At 45.2% G+C, this 19,579-nt stretch overlaps 1 protein-coding gene across 1 annotated transcript in view; it reads left to right on the top strand.

Moving 5' to 3' along the window:
• LOC135572049 (catenin delta-2-like) overlaps positions 1-19,579 on the top strand; it is a 368,899-nt gene that overhangs the window by 278,936 nt on the left and 70,384 nt on the right. The window contains exons 15-16 of the mRNA XM_065019050.1: positions 1,875-2,048; positions 3,705-3,855. Of these exons, the coding sequence (XP_064875122.1) occupies positions 1,875-2,048; positions 3,705-3,855 (325 nt within the window). The remainder of the gene's footprint in view (positions 1-1,874; positions 2,049-3,704; positions 3,856-19,579) is intronic.

Raw genomic sequence — 19,579 nt, 5'->3', positions numbered from 1 at the left:
GTAGTGTAAACGGAGAGATGAGAATTTGTGTCTCTCTTTTTATGTTGGCTCAAACCTTTATTTTTTCTCTTTTTTTGTGTGTGTGTGTAGGGGGGGTCAGCTTTAATATTGCAGATAGATTGTGGCTTCCATCAATGTAATTGCTGCATAATTTCCAATCCTCCATATTTCTTTTGTAAATATACAGTACCAGTCAAAAGTTTGGACATACCTACTCATTCAAGGGTTTTTCTTCATTTGTACTATTTTCTACATTGTAGAATAATAGTGAAGACATCAAAACTATGAAATAACACATATGGAATCATATAGTAAGCCAAAAAGTTTTTAAGAAATCAAAGTAGCCATTGTGAGAGAAAACCAAGAGTGTGCAAAGCTGTCGTCAAGGCAAAGGATGGCTACTTTGAAGAATCTAAAATCTAAAATCTATTTTGATTTGTTTAACACTTTTTTGGTTACTACATGATTCCATATGTGTTATTTCATAGTGTTGATGTCTTCACTATTATTCTACAATGTAGAAAAACCCTTGAATGCGTAGGTGTGTCCAAACTTTTGACTGGGACTGTATATACAATTATCTATACTGTATATAATATATTTTAATATATTTCCCTTTATTATTTTCTCCAAACCCTACCACCCCTTATTGGAGTAAACTAATAAACATTAACACTTGGGCTTCTACGTCCAGTTTATACATCTATATACATTTTATAGACACAGTATATTTTACAATAGTTATTTTTTTTCGTTTTTTTTGTCCCATCCTTAACATCCTTCAGCTCCACTCAACCCCTCCCATCTATCTCTGAACACCATCCAGTCCCATCCTTCAGCTCCACTCAACCCCATCCCATCTATCTCTGAACACCATCCAGTCCCATCCTTCAGCTCCACTCAACCCCTCCCATCTATCTCTGAACACCATCCAGTCCCATCCTTCAGCTCCACTCTACCCCTCCCATCTATCTCTGAACACCATCCAGTCCCATCCTTCAGCTCCACTCAACCCCTCCCATCTATCTCTGAACACCATCCAGTCCCATCCTTCAGCTCCACTCAACCCCTCCCATCTATCTCTGAACACCATCCAGTCCCATCCTTCAGCTCCACTCAACCCCATCCCATCTATCTCTGAACACCATCCAGTCCCATCCTTCAGCTCCACTCAACCCCTCCCATCTATCTCTGAACACCATCCAGTTTTGCTACATATTTTTCAAACCTTTCTTTCCTCCAACGCACTCCAATCACTACTGCTGCTTAACAATTCACTCAGATGCCTTCCCACAAACCACTTGTATGGTCTGTTCCTCACAAGAAATGAAGGCTTTGTCCAAACAGCTCAACTCTCATTCACTCTACATTAGTTGCAAACAGTGGAAAACACAAAATGTCTCCAAAAAGTTTTCCCCATTTTCACAACTGTTAGGGAGTATTCTCTTTACTGCTTCAGTTGTATTTATGTTTTGAAGATCTTCTATCCTAAAACCTCTAGAGGGATGAGAATCTATAGAACATGCATCCTGCCTGTAGAGCCTCCAGTTGTGAAGATGTAGGGAACTATGGCACAATTCCACTGTAAACATAAAGGGCACCTCTTTGATTGTTTGATCAAAGAGAAAAGTGTTCTATCTATAGCATATAGAGTCAGAGCTGTTGCCAGGAAGGTGTGCTGCCTACAGAAGTGGGAAACATATACATTGCCTATGAAGGCCACTGAAATAGCTGTGGAGAAGGAATACTTTACTGGATATACATCATGGTATGATTCTTGACCTCGCTCTCTCCTTCTCTATCTTTATCTCCCTTTTTCTATCATCATCCTTCCCTTTTCCTTACGCCCACAACCTCTCTCCCCTCTCCTCCAGTGGGACGGTGTAGGTCCTCTCCCAGACTCAGCTGACCCTCCTAAAGGAGTCCAGATGTTATGGCATCCGTCCATAGTGAAGCCCTACCTCACCCTGCTGTCAGAGTGCTCTAACCCTGATACACTGGAGGGAGCAGCTGGAGCCCTGCAGAATCTGGCTGCTGGCACCTGGAAGGTATGGTCCTTTAGTCTGTTTCCTGTTCTCTTTGCAGGGGTGAGTCAGTCTAAGGCTTCCCTCTCCTGTCTGTCAGTCTTAAATGCCCCCCCTCTCTCTCTCCAGTGGTGCATCAGTCTAACTCTTCCCCCTCTCTCTCCAGTGGTGCATGGGTCTAACTCTTCCCCCTCTCTCCAGTGGTGCATGGGTCTAAGTATTCCCCTTCTCTCTCCAGTGGTGCATGGGTCTAACTCTTCCCCCCCTCTCTCTCCAGTGGTGCATCAGTCTAAGTCTTCCCCTTCTCTCTCCAGTGGTGCATGGGTCTAACTCTTCCCCCTCTCTCTCCAGTGGTGCATCAGTCTAAGTCTTCCCCTTCTCTCTCCAGTGGTGCATGGGTCTAACTCTTCCCCCTCTCTCTCCAGTGGTGCATCAGTCTAAGTCTTCCCCTTCTCTCTCCAGTAGTGCATCAGTCTAACTCTTCCCCCGTGTCTCTCCAGTGGTCTGTCAGTCTAACTCTTCCCCCTCTCTCTCCAGTGGTGCATCTGTCTTACTATTCCCCCTACTGTTTGTCAGTCTAATCCTTCCCTTTCTCTTGTTCTCTCTCTCACACTAGTTGTGGGCCCGTTAGTGTAATTCTTCCCTCGTGTCTCTCCAGTGGTCTGTCAGTCTAACTCCTCCCCCTCTATCTCTTGTTGTTGGTCAGTCAATCTAACTCCTCCCCCTCTCTCGTCTCTCTCCAGTGGTCCGTTAATGTAACACTTCCTCATCTGTCTCCAGTGGTCCATCAGTCTAACTCTTCCCCCTCTCCTCCCTCTCCAGTGGTCCATCAGTCTAACTCTTCCCCCTCTCCTCCCTCTCCAGTGGTCCATCAGTCTAACTCTTCCCCCTCTCCTCCCTCTCCAGTGGTGCATCAGTCTAACTCTTCCCCCTCTCCTCCCTCTCCAGTGGTGCATCAGTCTAACTCTTCCCCCTCTCCTCCCTCTCCAGTGGTGCATCAGTCTAACTCTTCCCCCTCTCCTCCCTCTCCAGTGGTCCATCAGTCTAACTCTCCCCCTCTCCTCCCTCTCCAGTGGTCCATCAGTCTAACTCTTCCCCCTCTCCTCCCTTTCCAGTGGTCCATCAGTCTAACTCTTCCCCCTCTCCTCCCTCTCCAGTGGTGCATCAGTCTAACTCTTCCCCCTCTCCTCCCTCTCCAGTGGTGCATCAGTCTAACTCTTCCTCCTCTCCTCCCTCTCCAGTGGTGCATCAGTCTAACTCTTCCCCCTCTCCTCCCTCTCCAAGTGGTGCATCAGTCTAACTCTTCCCCCTCTCCTCCCTCTCCAGTGGTGCATCAGTCTAACTCTTCCCCCTCTCCTCCCTCTCCAGTGGTGCATCAGTCTAACTCTTCCCCCTCTCCTCCCTCTCCAGTGGTGCATCAGTCTAACTCTTCCCCCTCTCCTCCCTTTCCAGTGGTGCATCAGTCTAACTCTTCCCCCACTCTCTCCAGTGGTGCATCAGTCTAACTCTTCCCTCTCTCTCTCCAGTGGTGCATCAGTCTAAGTCTTCCCCCGTGTCTCTCCAGTGGTCTGTCAGTCTAACTCTTCCCCCTCTCCCCCCTCTCCAGTGGTGCATCAGTCTAACTCTTCCCCCTCTCTCTCCAGTGGTGCATCAGTTTAACTCTTCTCCCTCTCTCTCCAGTGGTCAGTGTATATCCGGGCAGCTGTGCGTAAGGAGAAGGGTCTTCCTATCCTGGTGGAATTGTTGAGGATAGACAATGACCGTGTAGTGTGTGCTGTGGCCACCGCGCTCAGGAATATGGCCCTGGACGTCAGAAACAAAGAACTGATAGGTAAGACACACACACACACACACACAAACACACACACACACACACAAACACACATATACACACACACACACACACACACACACACAAACACACATATACACACACATACACACAAACACACATATACACACACACACACACACACAACAAACACACACACACACACACACACACACACACACACACACACACACACACACACACACACATACCCTTCACAGTGCTGCAGCTCTGGCCAGCTCTGTCCACCTCTGAGACGGTGCTCAGCTTCTCGTTACACTGCCGTAGTGTGTTTGGGATTATCTGTGTGTGTTTCTGTGTGTGTCTGTGTGTGTGTGTGTGTGTGTGTGTGTGTGTGTGTGTGTGTGTGTGTGTGTGTGTGTGTGTGTGTGTGTGTGTGTGTGTGTGTGTGTGTGTGTGTGTGTGTGTGTGTGTGTGTGTTCTTGTCCATGTCTTCATACGTGCTCTTTCAGTGACAGTCCATTGATCTCTCTCTTAACATGTGGGCTTCCCGGTGTGCTATCTGGTGTCCATGGTAACCCTCCCCTCCCTCCAAATTGTCTCAGCCGGTTGTCTTCCAGAGCCCCTGGGAATTCTCAACCAAGGCTGGCGATTGGCCAGGAACACCCATTGTTACTTAGCTAGAAATTCCAATGGTTGCTATTGCTAAGCCGAGCATTCTGATAGTTGCTATGCTTGGTATTCTGTTGGTGACGATGGTTGCTATTGCTAAGCCGAGCATTCTGATAGTTGCTATGCTTGGTATTCTGTTGGTGACGATGGTTGCTATTGCTAAGCCGAGCATTCTGATAGTTGCTATGCTTGGTATTCTGTTGGTGACGATGGTTGCTATTGCTAAGCCGAGCATTCTGATAGTTGCTATGCTTGGTATTCTGTTGGTGACGATGGTTGCTATTGCTAAGCCGAGCATTCTGATAGTTGCTATGCTTGGTATTCTGTTGGTGACGATGGTTGCTATTGCTAAGCCGAGCATTCTGATAGTTGCTATGCTTGGTATTCTGTTGGTGACGATGGTTGCTATTGCTAAGCCGAGCATTCTGATAGTTGCTATGCTTGGTATTCTGTTGGTGACGATGGTTGCTATTGCTAAGCCGAGCATTCTGATAGTTGCTATGCTTGGTATTCTGTTGGTGACGATGGTTGCTATTGCTAAGCCGAGCATTCTGATAGTTGCTATGCTTGGTATTCTGTTGGTGACGATGGTTGCTATTGCTAAGCCGAGCATTCTGATAGTTGCTATGCTTGGTATTCTGTTGGTGACGATGGTTGCTATTGCTAAGCCGAGCATTCTGATAGTTGCTATGCTTGGTATTCTGTTGGTGACGATGGTTGTCTACTTTGGAACCTACGGGTCAATAGTGAACTCTTTGACACAGTGCAGTCAATGGAGGCATTTTCCAGAACCACAGATCTAGGATCAGTACTCTACAACCAATTCTAACCATAATCATTAGAGGGAGGAATACAATCTGATCAGTTACAATCTTTACCTACTCTTTGCAGTATGTGTTAAATGTGATGGTAGAAGCCATAACCCACCTTGTAGTTTTAACAGAAAGACACCGTGTGTTGGTCTGTGCACCGCGAGAGACACCAGGCTGAATAATGTCATCAATTGCAATTTCACAAGAAAATCTATTTCAATTTGTTGAGTCGTTTTGTTTGAAAACACTTCAGCTCCATTGTATTCCACTGTTAACCTACAGCTCATATTGGCCTTGCAGAGTAATTCCACTGTTAACCTACAGCTCATATTGGCCTTGCAGAGTAATTCCACTGTTAACCTACAGCTCATATTGGCCTTGCAGAGTAATTCCACTGTTAACCAACAGCTCATATTGGCCTTGCAGAGTAATTCCACTGTTAACCTACAGCTCATATTGGCCTTGCAGAGTAATTCCACTGTTAACCTACAGCTCATATTGGCCTTGCAGAGTAATTCCACTGTTAACCTACAGCTCATATTGACCTTGCAGAGTAATTCCACTGTTAACCTACAGCTCATATTGGCCTTGCAGAGTAATTCCACTGTTAACCTACAGCTCATATTGACCTTGCAGAGTAATTCCACTGTTAACCTACAGCTCATATTGGCCTTGCAGAGTAATTCCACTGTTAACCTACAGCTCATATTGGCCTTGCAGAGTAATTCCACTGTTAACCTACAGCTCATATTGGCCTTGCAGAGTAATTCCACTGTTAACCTACAGCTCATATTGGCCTTGCAGAGTAATTCCACTGTTAACCTACAGCTCATATTGGCCTTGCAGAGTAATCCCACTGTTAACCTACAGCTCATCTTGGCCTTGCAGAGTAATTCCACTGTTAACCTACAGCTCATATTGGCCTTGCAGAGTAATTCCACTGTTAACCTACAGCTCATATTGGCCTTGCAGAGTAATTCCATTGAACCAGAGAGAGGGGGAATGGGGGGAGAGGGAGAGAGGGGGAGTGGGAGGGGAAGAGGGAGAGAGGGGGAATGGGGGAAGAGGGGGAGTGGGGGAAGAGGGAGAGAAGGGAGTGGGAGGAGAGGGAGAGAGGGGGAGAGAGAGGGGAGTGGGGGAGAGAGAGGGGAGTGGGGGAAGAGGAGAGAGGGGGAATGAGGGAGAGAGGGGAGTGGGGGAGAGAGGGAGAGAGGGGGAGAGGGAGAGAGGGGGAGAGAGAGAGGGGGAGTGGGGGGGAAGAGGGAGAGAGGGGGAGAGAGAGGGGGAGTGGGGGAGAGAGAGGGGGGAGAGAGGGGAGTGGGGGGGAAGAGGGAGAGAGGGGAGTGGGGGGAGAGAGAAAGAGAGAGAGAGAGAGGGGGGGAAGAGAGAAAGAGATAGGGAGAGAGGGGAGTGGGGGAGAGAGAGAAAGGGGGAGTGGGGGAAGAGAGAAAGAGATAGGGAGTGGGGGAAGGGGAGAGGGGGAGTGGGGGAAGAGAGAAAGAGATAGAGAGAGAGGGGAGTGAGGGGAAGAGAGAAAGAGATAGAGAGAGAGGGGGAGTGAGGGGGAAGAGGGAGAGAGGGGGAGAGAGGGGGAGTGGGGGGAAGAGAGAAAGAGATAGAGAGAGAAACCTCTCAGCTTCCCTATCAAATCTAAAAATCTCAAATAGAAAACCGAAGAAAATTAACAATAATGACAAATGGTTTGATGAAGAATGCAAAAATCTAAGAAAGAAATTGAGAAACCTGTCCAACCAAAAACATAGAGACCCGGAAAACCTGAGTCTACGCCTTCACTATGGTGAATCACTAAAACAATACAGAAATACACTACGGAAAAAGAAAGAACAGCATGTCAGAAATCAGCTCAATGCAATTGAAGAATCCATAGACTCTAACCACTTCTGGGAAAATTGGAAAACACTAAACAAACAACAACACGAAGAATTATCTATCCAAAATGGAGATGTATGGGTAAACCACTTCTCCAATCTTTTTGGTTCTATAACAAAGAACAAAGAGCAAAAACATATACATGATCAAATACAGATCTTAGAATCAACTATTAAAGACTACCAGAACCCACTGGATTCTCCAATTACATTGAATGAGTTACAGGACAAAATAAAAACCCTTCAACCCAAAAAGGCCTGTGGTGTCGATGGTATCCTCAATGAAATGATCAAATATACAGACAACAAATTCCAATTGGCTATACTAAAACTCTTTAACATCATACTTAGCTCTGGCATCTTCCCCAATATTTGGAACCAAGGACTGATCACCCCAATCCACAAAAGTGGAGACAAATTTGACCCCAATAACTACCGTGGAATATGTGTCAACAGTAACCTTGGGAAAATCCTCTGCATTATTATTAACAGCAGACTCGTACATTTCCTCAATGAAAACAATGTACTGAGCAAATGTCAAATTGGCTTTTTACCAAATTACCGTACAACAGACCATGTATTCACCCTGCACACCCTAATTCGCAACCAAACAAACCAAAACAAAGGCAAAGTCTTCTCATGCTTTGTTGATTTCAAAAAAGCTTTCGACTCAATCTGGCATGAGGGTCTGCTATACAAACTGATGGAAAGTGGTGTTGGGGGTAAAACATACGACATTATAAAATCAATGTACACAAACAACAAGTGTGCGGTTAAAATTGGCAAAAAACACACACATTTCTTCACACAGGGTCGTGGGGTTAGACAGGGATGCAGCTTAAGCCCCACCCTCTTCAACATATATATCAACGAATTGGCGCGGGCACTAGAAAAGTCTGCAGCACCCGGCCTCCCCCTGCTAGAATCCGAAGTCAAATGTCTGCTGTTTGCTGATGATCTGGTACTTCTGTCACCAACCAAGGAGGGCCTACAGCAGCACCTAGATCTTATGCACAGATTCTGTCAGACCTGGGCCCTGACAGTAAATCTCAGTAAGACCAAAATAATGGTGTCACCAGTCACCAGGACCACAAATACAAATTCCATCTAGACACTGTTGCCCTAGAGCACACAAAAAACTATACATACCTTGGCCTAAACATCAGTGCCACAGGTAACTTCCACAAAGCTGTGAACGATCTGAGAGACAAGGCAAGAAGGGCATTCTATGCCATCAAAAGAAACATAAATTTCAACATACCAATTAGGATTTGGCTAAAAATACTTGAATCAGTCATAGAGCCCATTGCCCTTTATGGTTGTGAGGTCTGGGGTCCGCTCACCAACCAAGACTTCACAAAATGGGACAAACACCAAATTGAGACTCTGCACGCAGAATTCTGCAAAAATATCCTCCGTGTACAACGTAAAACACCAAATAATGCATGCAGAGCAGAATTAGGCCGATACCCACTAATTATCAAAATCCAGAAAAGAGCCATTAAATTCTACAACCACCTAAAAGGAAGCGATTCACAAACCTTCCATAACAAAGCCATCACCTACAGAGAGATGAACCTGGAGAAGAGTCCCTAAGCAAGCTGGTCCTGGGGCTCTGTTCACAAACACAAACACACCCTACAGAGCCCCAGGACAACAGCACAATTAGACCCAACCAAATCATGAGAAAACAAAAAGATAATTACTTAACACATTGGAAAGAATTAACAAAAAAACAGAGCAAACTAGAATGCTATTTGGCCCTAAACAGAGAGTACACAGCGGCAGAATACCTGACCACTGTGACTGACCCAAAATTAAGGAAAGCTTTGACTATGTACAGACTCAGTGAGCATAGCCTTGCTATTGAGAAAGGCCGCCGTAGGCAGACATGGCTCTCAAGAGAAGACAGGCTATGTGCTCACTGCCCACAAAATGAGGTGGAAACTGAGCTGCACTTCCTAACCTCCTGCCCAATGTATGACCATATTAGAGATACATATTTCCCCCAGATCACACAGATCCACAAAGAATTCGAAAACAAATCCAATTTTGAAAAACTCCCATATCTACTGGGTGAAATTCCACAGTGTGCCATCACAGCAGCAAGATTTGTGACCTGTTGCCACGAGAAAAGGGCAACCAGTGAAGAACAAACACCATTGTAAATACAACCCATATTTATGCTTATTTATTTTATCTTGTGTCCTTTAACTATTTGTACATTGTATATATATATATATATATATATATATATAATATGACATTTGTAATGTCTTTACTGTTTTGAAACTTCTGTATGTGTAATGTTTACTGTTCATTTTTGTTGTTTTTCACCTTATATATTCACTTTGTATGTTGTCTACCTCACTTGCTTTGGCAATGTTAACACATGTTTCCCATGCCAATAAAGCCCTTGAATTGAATTGAAATTGAGAGAGGGGGGAGTGAGGGGAAGAGGGAGAGAGGGGGAGAGAGGGGAGTGGGGGAAGAGAGAAAGAGATAGAGAGAGAGAGGGGGGAGTGGGGGAAGAGAGAAAGAGAGAGAGAGGGGGAGTGAGGGGGAAGAGAGAAAGAGATAGAGAGAGGGGGAGTGGGGGGAAGAGAGAAAGAGATAGAGAGAGAGGGGAGTGGGGGGGGAAGAGAGAAAGAGATAGAGAGAGAGGGGGAGTGGGGGAAGAGAGAAAGAGATAGAGATAGAGGGGAGTGAGGGGGAAGAGAGACAGAGATAGAGAGAGAGGGGAGAGGGGAGTGAGGGGGAAGAGAGAAAGAGATAGAGATTGAGGGGGAAGAGAGACAGAGATAGAGAGAGAGGGGGAGTGGGGGGGAAGAGAGACAGAGATAGAGATAGAGAGAGAGCGAGAGAGTTAGACCCAACCAAATCAGGAGAAAACAAAAAGAGAATAACTTGACACATTGAAAGAAATTACAAAAAAAGAGCTAACTAGAATGTTATTTGTCCCAAGTGTACACAGGCCGCCGTAGGCAGACCTGGTTCTCAAGAGAAGACAGGCTGAGGTGGAAACTGAGCTGCACTTCCTAACCTCCTGTCCATCGTATGACCATATTAGAGATACATATTTCCCTCAGATTACACAGACCCACAAAGAATTTGAAAACAAATCCAATTTTGATAAACTCCCATATCTACTGGGTGAAATACCTATGTGACATCACAGCAGCAAGATGTGTGACCTGTTGCCACAAGAAAAGGGCAACCAGTGAAGAACAAACACCATTGTAAATACAACACATATTTATGTTTACTTATTTTCCCTTTTGTACTTTAACTATTTGTACATCATTATAGCACTGTACATAGACATAATATGACAATTGAAATATCTTTATTCTTTTAGAATTGTTGTCAATGTCATGTTTACTGTTAATTTTTTATTGTTTATTTCACTTTGTTTATTATCTGTTTCACTTGCTTTGGCAATGTTAACATATGTTTCCCATGAAAATAAAGCCCTTAAATTGAAATGGAATTGAGAGAGCGAGAGAGCGAGAGAGAGAGAGAGAGAGAGAGAGAGAGAGAGAGAGAGAGAGAGAGAGAGAGAGAGAGAGAGAGGGAGAGAGAGAGAGAGAGAGAGAGAGAGAGAGAGGGGGAGAGAGAGGGAGAGAGAGAGAGAGAGGGGGAGAGAGGACTATGGGGAACTATGGGGAACTCTGTTCACAACGTTGTCATTGTGAGCTCGCCCACACGCCGCCATACACGCTAGGCTGTCTGTAATCTGCCCAGTAACAGTAAAAATCGGGATTAATCCGTGAAGAGCGCACTTCTCCAGTATTTGTGCAGAAATTCTTCAGTTGTGCAAACCCACTGTTTGTCCGGTTGGATGGTCTCAGACCAACCTACTGTTTCCTCAGCTGTCCGGTTGGATGGTCTCAGACCATCCTACTGTTTCCTCAGCTGTCCGGTTAGATGGTCTCAGACAAACCCACTGTTTCCTTAGCTGTCTGGTTGGATGGACTCAGACCAACCCACTGTTTCCTCAGCTGTCCGGTTAGATGGTCTCAGACCAACCTACTGTTTCCTCAGCTGTCTGGTTGGATGGTCTCAGACCAACCTACTGTTTCCTCAGCTGTCCGGTTGGATGGTCTCAGACCAACCTACTGTTTCCTCAGCTGTCTGGGTGGATGGTCTCAGACAAACCCACTGTTTCCTCAGCTGTCCGGTTGGATGGTCTCAGACAAACCCACTGTTTCCTCAGCTGTCCGGTTGGATGGTCTCAGACCAACCCACTGTTTCCTCAGCTGTCCGGTTGGATGGTCTCAGACATACCCACTGTTTCCTCAGCTGTCCGGTTGGATGGTCTCAGACCATCCCGCAGGTAAAGAAGCCGGGAGGGGGAGGGCCTGGACTGGAGTGGGATAGCAACGGGTAGCACAGAGAATATATATGTACGGTATAGAATATATATGTATTGTATATAATACCTATGTACTGTATAGAATATATATGTATTCTATAGAATACCTATATACTGTATAGAATATATATGTGTTGTGTAGAATACCTATATACTGTATATAATACCTATGTACTGTATAGAATATTTATGTACTGTATAGAATATCTATGTATGGTATAAAATACCTGTGTACTGTATATAATACCTATGTACCCTATATAATACCTATGTACCATATAGAATACCTATGTACCATATAGAATACCTATGCACTGTATAGAAGCCATTCTAACCATCTATTTCAAGCTGAATGTGTCTAAGACAGTTTTTGGTTCTCCTCTTCATTGTCAAGCACCATTGTGTTTATTCTACCTAAGAGCGTTGCCTGTAGAATATCTCCTTTTCCCCAGCAACTTCTGAGCTGTGGTTAAGTCCGGTGTTATCCGTGCTAAATGGGTGTGTCATTGGCAATTGCCGTGTTGTGGTGTTGTTGTTGTGGTTAAGCAATGATAGAGCAGTAGTGATTTTAGATTAACCCTGTTTGGGCCAGACAAATACATTTTTATTCTCACAGTCATGGGAGTACTGTCCTCTCTTATTATTATCAGGAAGGATGTTGAAGAGAGGAAAGTAAAATAGGGTAAGAGGTGAGAGAGAGAAAAAGAGGGAATGAATAGAAGGAGAGAGAAACAGAGAGAGGAGAGTGAAGGAAAGAGGAGAGAGAAAGGTGAGAGAAACAGAGAGAGAAGGAGAGAGAAAGAGAGAGAAAGAGAGAGGAACCGAGAGAGGAGAGAGAAGGAGAGAGGAGAGGGAAGGAGAGAGAAAGAGAAAGAGAGAAACCGAGAGAGGAGAGAGGAGAGGGAGGAGAGAGAAGAAGAGAGAAGGAGAGAGGAGACAGAAAGAGAGAAAAGGAGAGAGGAGAGAGAAAGAGAGAGGAGAGAAAGAGAGAAGGAGAGAGGATAGAGAAAGAGAGAGGAGAGAGAAAGAGAGAGAAGGAGAGAGAAAGAGAGAGGAGAGAAGGACAGAGAAAGAGAGAGGAGAGAGAAAGAGAGAGAAATGTGTGAGGAGAGAGAAACAGAGAGAGAAGGAGAGAGAAAGAGAGAGGAACCGAGAGAGGAGAGAGGAGAGGGAAGGAGAGGGAAAGAGAAAGATAGAGAAACTGAGAGAGGAGAGAGGAGAGGGAAGGAGAGAGAAGAAGAGAGAAGGAGAGAGGAGACAGAAAGAGAGAAAAGGAGAGAGGAGAGAGAAAGAGAGAGGAGAGAAAGAGAGAAGGAGAGAGGTGAGAGAAAGAGAGAGAATGAGAGAGAAAGAGAGAGGAGAGAAGGAGAGAGAAAGAGAGAGAAAGGTGAGAGGAGAGAGAAACAGAGAGAGGGGGAGAGAGAAAGAGAGAGAAAGAGAGAGGAGAGGGAAGGAGAGAGAAAGAGAAAGAGAGAGAAACCGAGAGAGGAGAGAGGAGAGGGAAGGAGAAAGAAGAAGAGAGAAGGAGAGAGGAGAGAGAAAGAGAGAGGAGAGAAAGAGAGAAAGGAGAGAGGATAGAGGAGAGAGAATTAGAGAGAAAGAGAGGATAGAGAAAGAGAGAGAAGGAGAGAGAAGGAGAGGATAGAGAAAGAGAGAGAAGGAGAGAGGAGAGAAAGAGAGAAGGAGAGAGGATAGAGAAAGAGAGAGGAGAGAGCATTAGAGAGGATAGAGAAAGAGAGAGGAGAGAGAAAAATAGAGGAGAGAAAGATAGAGAGAGGAGAGAGAAGGAGAGAGGAGAGAAAGAGAGAGAAGGAGAGAGGAGAGAGAAGGAGAGAGGAGAGAAAGAGAGAAGGAGAGAGGATAGAGAAAGAGAGAGGCGAGAGCATTAGAGAGGATAGAGAAAGAGAGAAAGAGAGAGGAGAGAAAGATAGAAGGAGAGAGGATAGAGAAAGAGAGAGGAGAGAGCATTAGAGAGGATAGAGAAAGAGAGAAAAGGAGAGAGGAGAGAGAAAGAGAGAGGAGAGAAAGAGAGAAGGAGAGAGGATAGAGAAAGAGAGAGGAGAGATAATTAGAGAGAACGAGAGGATAGAGAAAGAGAGAGAAGGAGAGAGGAGAGAGAAGGAGAGGATAGAGAAAGAGATAAGGAGAGAGGATAGAGAAAGAGAGAAGGAGAGAGGATAGAGAAAGAGAGAGGAGAGAGCATTAGAGAGGATAGAGAAAGAGAGAAAAGGAGAGAGGAGAGAGAAAGAGAGAGGAGAGAAAGAGAGAAGGACAGAGGATAGAGAAAGAGAGAGGAGAGAGAATTAGAGAGAAAGAGAGGTTAGAGAAAGAGAGAGGAGAGAGGAGAGAGAAGGAGAGGATAGAGAAAGAGAGAAGGAGAGAGGATAGAGAAAGAGAGAAGGAGAGAGCATTAGAGAGGATAGAGAAAGAGAGAGGAGAGAAAGAGAGAAGGAGAGAGGATAGAGAAAGAGAGAGGAGAGAGAATTAGAGAGAAAGAGAGGATAGAGAAGGAGCGAGAAGGAGAGAGGAGAGAGAAAGAGAGAGGAGAGAAAGAGAGAAGGAGAGAGGATAGAGCAAGAGAGAGGAGAGAGAATTAGAGAGAAAGAGAGGATAGAGAAAGAGAGAGAAGGAGAGAGGTGATACAACTGAAACAGTGCTTATTCAGTTCTATGTCATGTGTTCATTCTTCCACAATATTATTCAACTTATCTGTCATGTTTTTATGTCTTCCTGTCCTAACCACATGTCCTATCCACCTGTCACCTGTCCTATCCACCTGTCATTTTTAACCTGTCCTAAATACCTGTCCCGGATACCTGTCCTAGAAACCTGTCCTAACACCTGTCCTATTCACCTGACTGGTTGTGTGGTGAATGAATCACGTTTTGGCGTTACAATAACTGTCAGCGTCGTCGCCTGCTACAATTTAATTATAGTGGGTAATTTGACGCGTGAGATGAGCTTGTGTATGGGTGAGATGAGCATGTGTATGCGTGAGATGAGCATGTGTATGCCCAAGAGACAGAGGGGGATACGGTGCATGCCATCTAGCTCTAGCAAAGTGATGTATAGTGGTAAAATACCAACATGTTCTGTGTAAAAGGGCCGTCTCTCTTCCTGCTCTCTCACCCTCAGTCATCTCCTTGTCTCCCTCCATCCCTCCCGTTCTACCTCTCCTTCCTTCTCTACTCTCCCTCACTCTGGCTCCAGTCCCATCTTCCCATGTCTGGTTTCAGACCAACTACATTATATTAGCTCAGGTAGGCAGCCGAGCCTCTTCTCTCTCTCTCTCTCTCTCTCTCTCTCTCTCTCTCTCTCTCTCTCTCTCTCTCTCTCGCTCTCGCTCTCGCTCTCCCTCTCCATGTCTGGGTTCAGACCTATGTATGCACGGGTATTAGTTAATGTAGTCCTCCTTGGATCCGCTCTTTGTGTCTCCGGATGATGACATCAGTGATCAGGAGGGTTGCTGCGGAAACGCAGGGAGGGTGCTGTAGGCGGCCATTAATTACAGGAACCTGAGTCTACAGAGTCAGAGTCCGCAGGGCACACACACACACACACACACACACAGACACACAGACACACACACACACAGACACACACACACACACACACACACACACACAGACACACACACACACACACACACACACACACACAGACACACACACACACGCACACAGACACACACACACACACACACACACACACACACACACACACACACACACACACACACACACACACACACACACACACACACACACACACACACACACACACACACACACACACACACACACTGAGAGCGCAGAGGAATCAGCGTCCGCAGGGCACAGTCTGACTCACAACACACAAACACACACACACACACTCACACACACACACAGACACACACACACACACACACACACACACACACACACACACACACACACACACACACACACACACACACACACACTGAGAGCGCAGAGGAATCAGCGTCCGCAGGGCACAGTCTGACTCACAACACACACACACACAGACACACACACACACACACACACACACACACGCCATCACACACTTATACACATTTTTGCATGAACAAAACAGCAAGGTGTGCCAAAGAGAAAGTAGCTCTGGGGTAAAGAGTGTAATCATCTGGTAGCTTTCACCATACACTCGTTTGTTTACTGCTGTTCTTCTCTCTATGGAATTAGTCATGCGTGTAAGTGTACGTCACATTCCATTTATCCGCTACATTTCCTTTCTGGCAGTCCTGCCTGCTTCCTCTCCCCTATCAGCTCCAAGGCCTGTTAACAGGCTTGTGTACAGGATGATAAGGTGAGCATAGAAATGATCATTGTAAGGTGTACTTAAGGAGGCGCCAGAGACGGTTCACATTAACCAGATTGGTCAACCATGTTTACTTGGAGCTTTTAACATTTAGTCAGGTATATTCTGACAGAGGTAGGCGTTAGTACTGGTGAAGTCATCTGGTATATTCTGACAGAGGTAGGCGTTAGTACTGGTGAAGTCATCTGGTATATTCTGACAGAGGTAGGCGTTAGTACTGGTGAAGTCATCTGGTATATTCTGAGCAGCTGACCCCCATTCTATGACCACTAACAACAACGTCACTTTTCCAGACAGATATTCCAGAAAAAAAGGAAAAAGATGGCTCTTCTCAGAAATGTCCTTTTTAAATCACACATTCTGATTCACTATTATTTCAAACACATATTGTGATCTAGTGGATCTGTCCTCTATACAACCCCCCCCCCCTGTGTCTTTAATGTGTGATCTAGTGGATCTGTCCTCTATACAACCCCCTGTGTCTTTAATGTGTGATCTAGTGGATCTGTCCTCTAATACAACCCCCCTGTGTCTTTAATGTGTGATCTAGTGGATCTGTCCTCTATACAACCCCCTGTGTCTTTAATGTGTGATCTAGTGGATCTGTCCTCTATACAACCCCCTGTGTCTTTAATGTGTGATCTAGTGGATCTGTCCTCTATACAACCCCCCTGTGTCTTTAATGTGTGATCTAGTGGATCTGTCCTCTATACAACCCCCCTGTGTCTTTAATGTGTGATCTAGTGGATCTGTCCTCTATACAACCCCCCTGTGTCTTTAATGTGTGATCTAGTGGATCTGTCCTCTATACAACCCCCTGTGTCTTTAATGTGTGATCTAGTGGATCTGTCCTCTATACAACCCCTGTGTCTTTAATGTGTGATCTATAGATCTGTCCTCTATACAACCCCCCTGTGTCTTTAATGTGTGATCTAGTGGATCTGTCCTCTATACAACCCCCTGTGTCTTTAATGTGTGATCTAGTGGATCTGTCCTCTATACAACCCCCCTGTGTCTTTAATGTGTGATCTAGATCTGGTGTCTTTAATGTGATCTGTGGATCTGTCCTCTATACAACCCCCTGTGTCTTTAATGTGTGATCTAGTGGATCTGTCCTCTATACAACCCCCTGTGTCTTTAATGTGTGATCTAGTGGATCTGTCCTCTATACAACCCCCTGTGTCTTTAATGTGTGATCTATAGATCTGTCCTCTATACAACCCCCTGTGTCTTTAATGTGTGATCTAGTGGATCTGTCCTCTATACAACCCCCTGTGTCTTTAATGTGTGATCTAGTGGATCTGTCCTCTATACAACCCCCCTGTCTTTAATGTGTGATCTAGTGGATCTGTCCTCTATACAACCCCCTGTGTCTTTAATGTGTGATCTAGTGGATCTGTCCTCTATACAACCCCCTGTGTCTTTAATGTGTGATCTAGTGGATCTGTCCTCTATACAACCCCCTGTGTCTTTAATGTGTGATCTAGTGGATCTGTCCTCTATACAACCCCCTGTGTCTTTAATGTGTGATCTAGTGGATCTGTCCTCTATACAACCCCCTGTGTCTTTAATGTGTGATCTAGTGGATCTGTCCTCTATGCAACCCCCCCTGTGTCTTTAATGTGTGATCTAGTGGATCTGTCCTCTATACAACCCCCTGTGTCTTTAATGTGTGATCTAGTGGATCTGTCCTCTATGCAACCCCCCCCCCTGTGTCTTTAATGTGTGATCTAGTGGATCTGTCCTCTATACAACCCCCTGTGTCTTTAATGTGTGATCTAGTGGATCTGTCCTCTATACAACCCCCCCTGTGTCTTTAATGTGTGATCTAGTGGATCTGTCCTCTATACAACCCCCTGTGTCTTTAATGTGTGATCTAGTGGATCTGTCCTCTATACAACCCCCCCCTGTGTCTTTAATGTGTGATCTAGTGGATCTGTCCTCTATACAACCCCCTGTGTCTTTAATGTGTGATCTAGTGGATCTGTCCTCTATGCAACCCCCCCTGTGTCTTTAATGTGTGATCTAGTGGATCTGTCCTCTATACAACCCCCTGTGTCTTTAATGTGTGATCTAGTGGATCTGTCCTCTATGCAACCCCCCCTGTGTCTTTAATGTGTGATCTAGTGGATCTGTCCTCTATACAACCCCCTGTGTCTTTAATGTGTGATCTAGTGGATCTGTCCTCTATACAACCCCCCTGTGTCTTTAATGTGTGATCTAGTGGATCTGTCCTCTATACAACCCCCTGTGTCTTTAATGTGTGATCTAGTGGATCTGTCCTCTATACAACCCCCTGTGTCTTTAATGTGTGATCTAGTGGATCTGTCCTCTATACAACCCCCCTGTGTCTTTAATGTGTGATCTAGTGGATCTGTCCTCTATACAACCCCCCTGTGTCTTTAATGTGTGATCTAGTGGATCTGTCCTCTATACAACCCCCCTGTGTCTTTAATGTGTGATCTAGTGGATCTGTCCTCTATACAACCCCCCCGTGTCTTTAATGTGTGATCTAGTGGATCTGTCCTCTATACAACCCCCTGTGTCTTTAATGTGTGATCTAGTGGATCTGTCCTCTATACAACCCCCCTGTGTCTTTAATGTGTGATCTAGTGGATCTGTCCTCTATACAACCCCCCTGTGTCTTTAATGTGTGATCTAGTGGATCTGTCCTCTATACAACCCCCTGTGTCTTTAATGTGTGATCTAGTGGATCTGTCCTCTATACAACCCCCTGTGTCTTTAATGTGTGATCTAGTGGATCTGTCCTCTATACAACCCCCTGTGTGTTTAATGTGTGATCTAGTGGATCTGTCCTCTATACAACCCCCTGTGTCTTTAATGTGTGATCTAGTGGATCTGTCCTCTATACAACCCCCTGTGTCTTTAATGTGTGATCTAGTGGATCTGTCCTCTATATAACCCCCTGTGTCTTTAATGTGTGATCTAGTGGATCTGTCCTCTATACAACCCCTGTGTCTTTAATGTGTGATCTAGTGGATCTGTCCTCTATACAACCCCCTGTGTCTTTAATGTGTGATCTAGTGGATCTGTCCTCTATACAACCCCCTGTGTCTTTAATGTGTGATCTAGTGGATCTGTCCTCTATGCAACCCCCCCTGTGTCTTTAATGTGTGATCTAGTGGATCTGTCCTCTATACAACCCCCTGTGTCTTTAATGTGTGATCTAGTGGATCTGTCCTCTATACAACCCCCTGTGTCTTTAATGTGTGATCTAGTGGATCTGTCCTCTATACAACCCCCCTGTGTCTTTAATGTGTGATCTAGTGGATCTGTCCTCTATACAACCCCCTGTGTCTTTAATGTGTGATCTAGTGGATCTGTCCTCTATACAACCCCCTGTGTCTTTAATGTGTGATCTAGTGGATCTGTCCTCTATACAACCCCCTGTGTCTTTAATGTGTGATCTAGTGGATCTGTCCTCTATACAACCCCCTTGTGTCTTTAATGTGTGATCTAGTGGATCTGTCCTCTATACAACCCCCTGTGTCTTTAATGTGTGATCTAGTGGATCTGTCCTCTATACAACCCCCTGTGTCTTTAATGTGTGATCTAGTGGATCTGTCCTCTATACAACCCCCTGTGTCTTTAATGTGTGATCTAGTGGATCTGTCCTCTATACAACCCCCCTGTGTCTTTAATGTGTGATCTAG

Source organism: Oncorhynchus nerka, linkage group LG6 (assembly GCF_034236695.1).
Source record: "Oncorhynchus nerka isolate Pitt River linkage group LG6, Oner_Uvic_2.0, whole genome shotgun sequence".
Classification (NCBI taxonomy): Eukaryota; Metazoa; Chordata; class Actinopteri; order Salmoniformes; family Salmonidae; genus Oncorhynchus; species Oncorhynchus nerka.
Note: the sequence above shows the minus strand (reverse complement) of the source record. Positions and strands in the feature narration are given on the sequence as shown.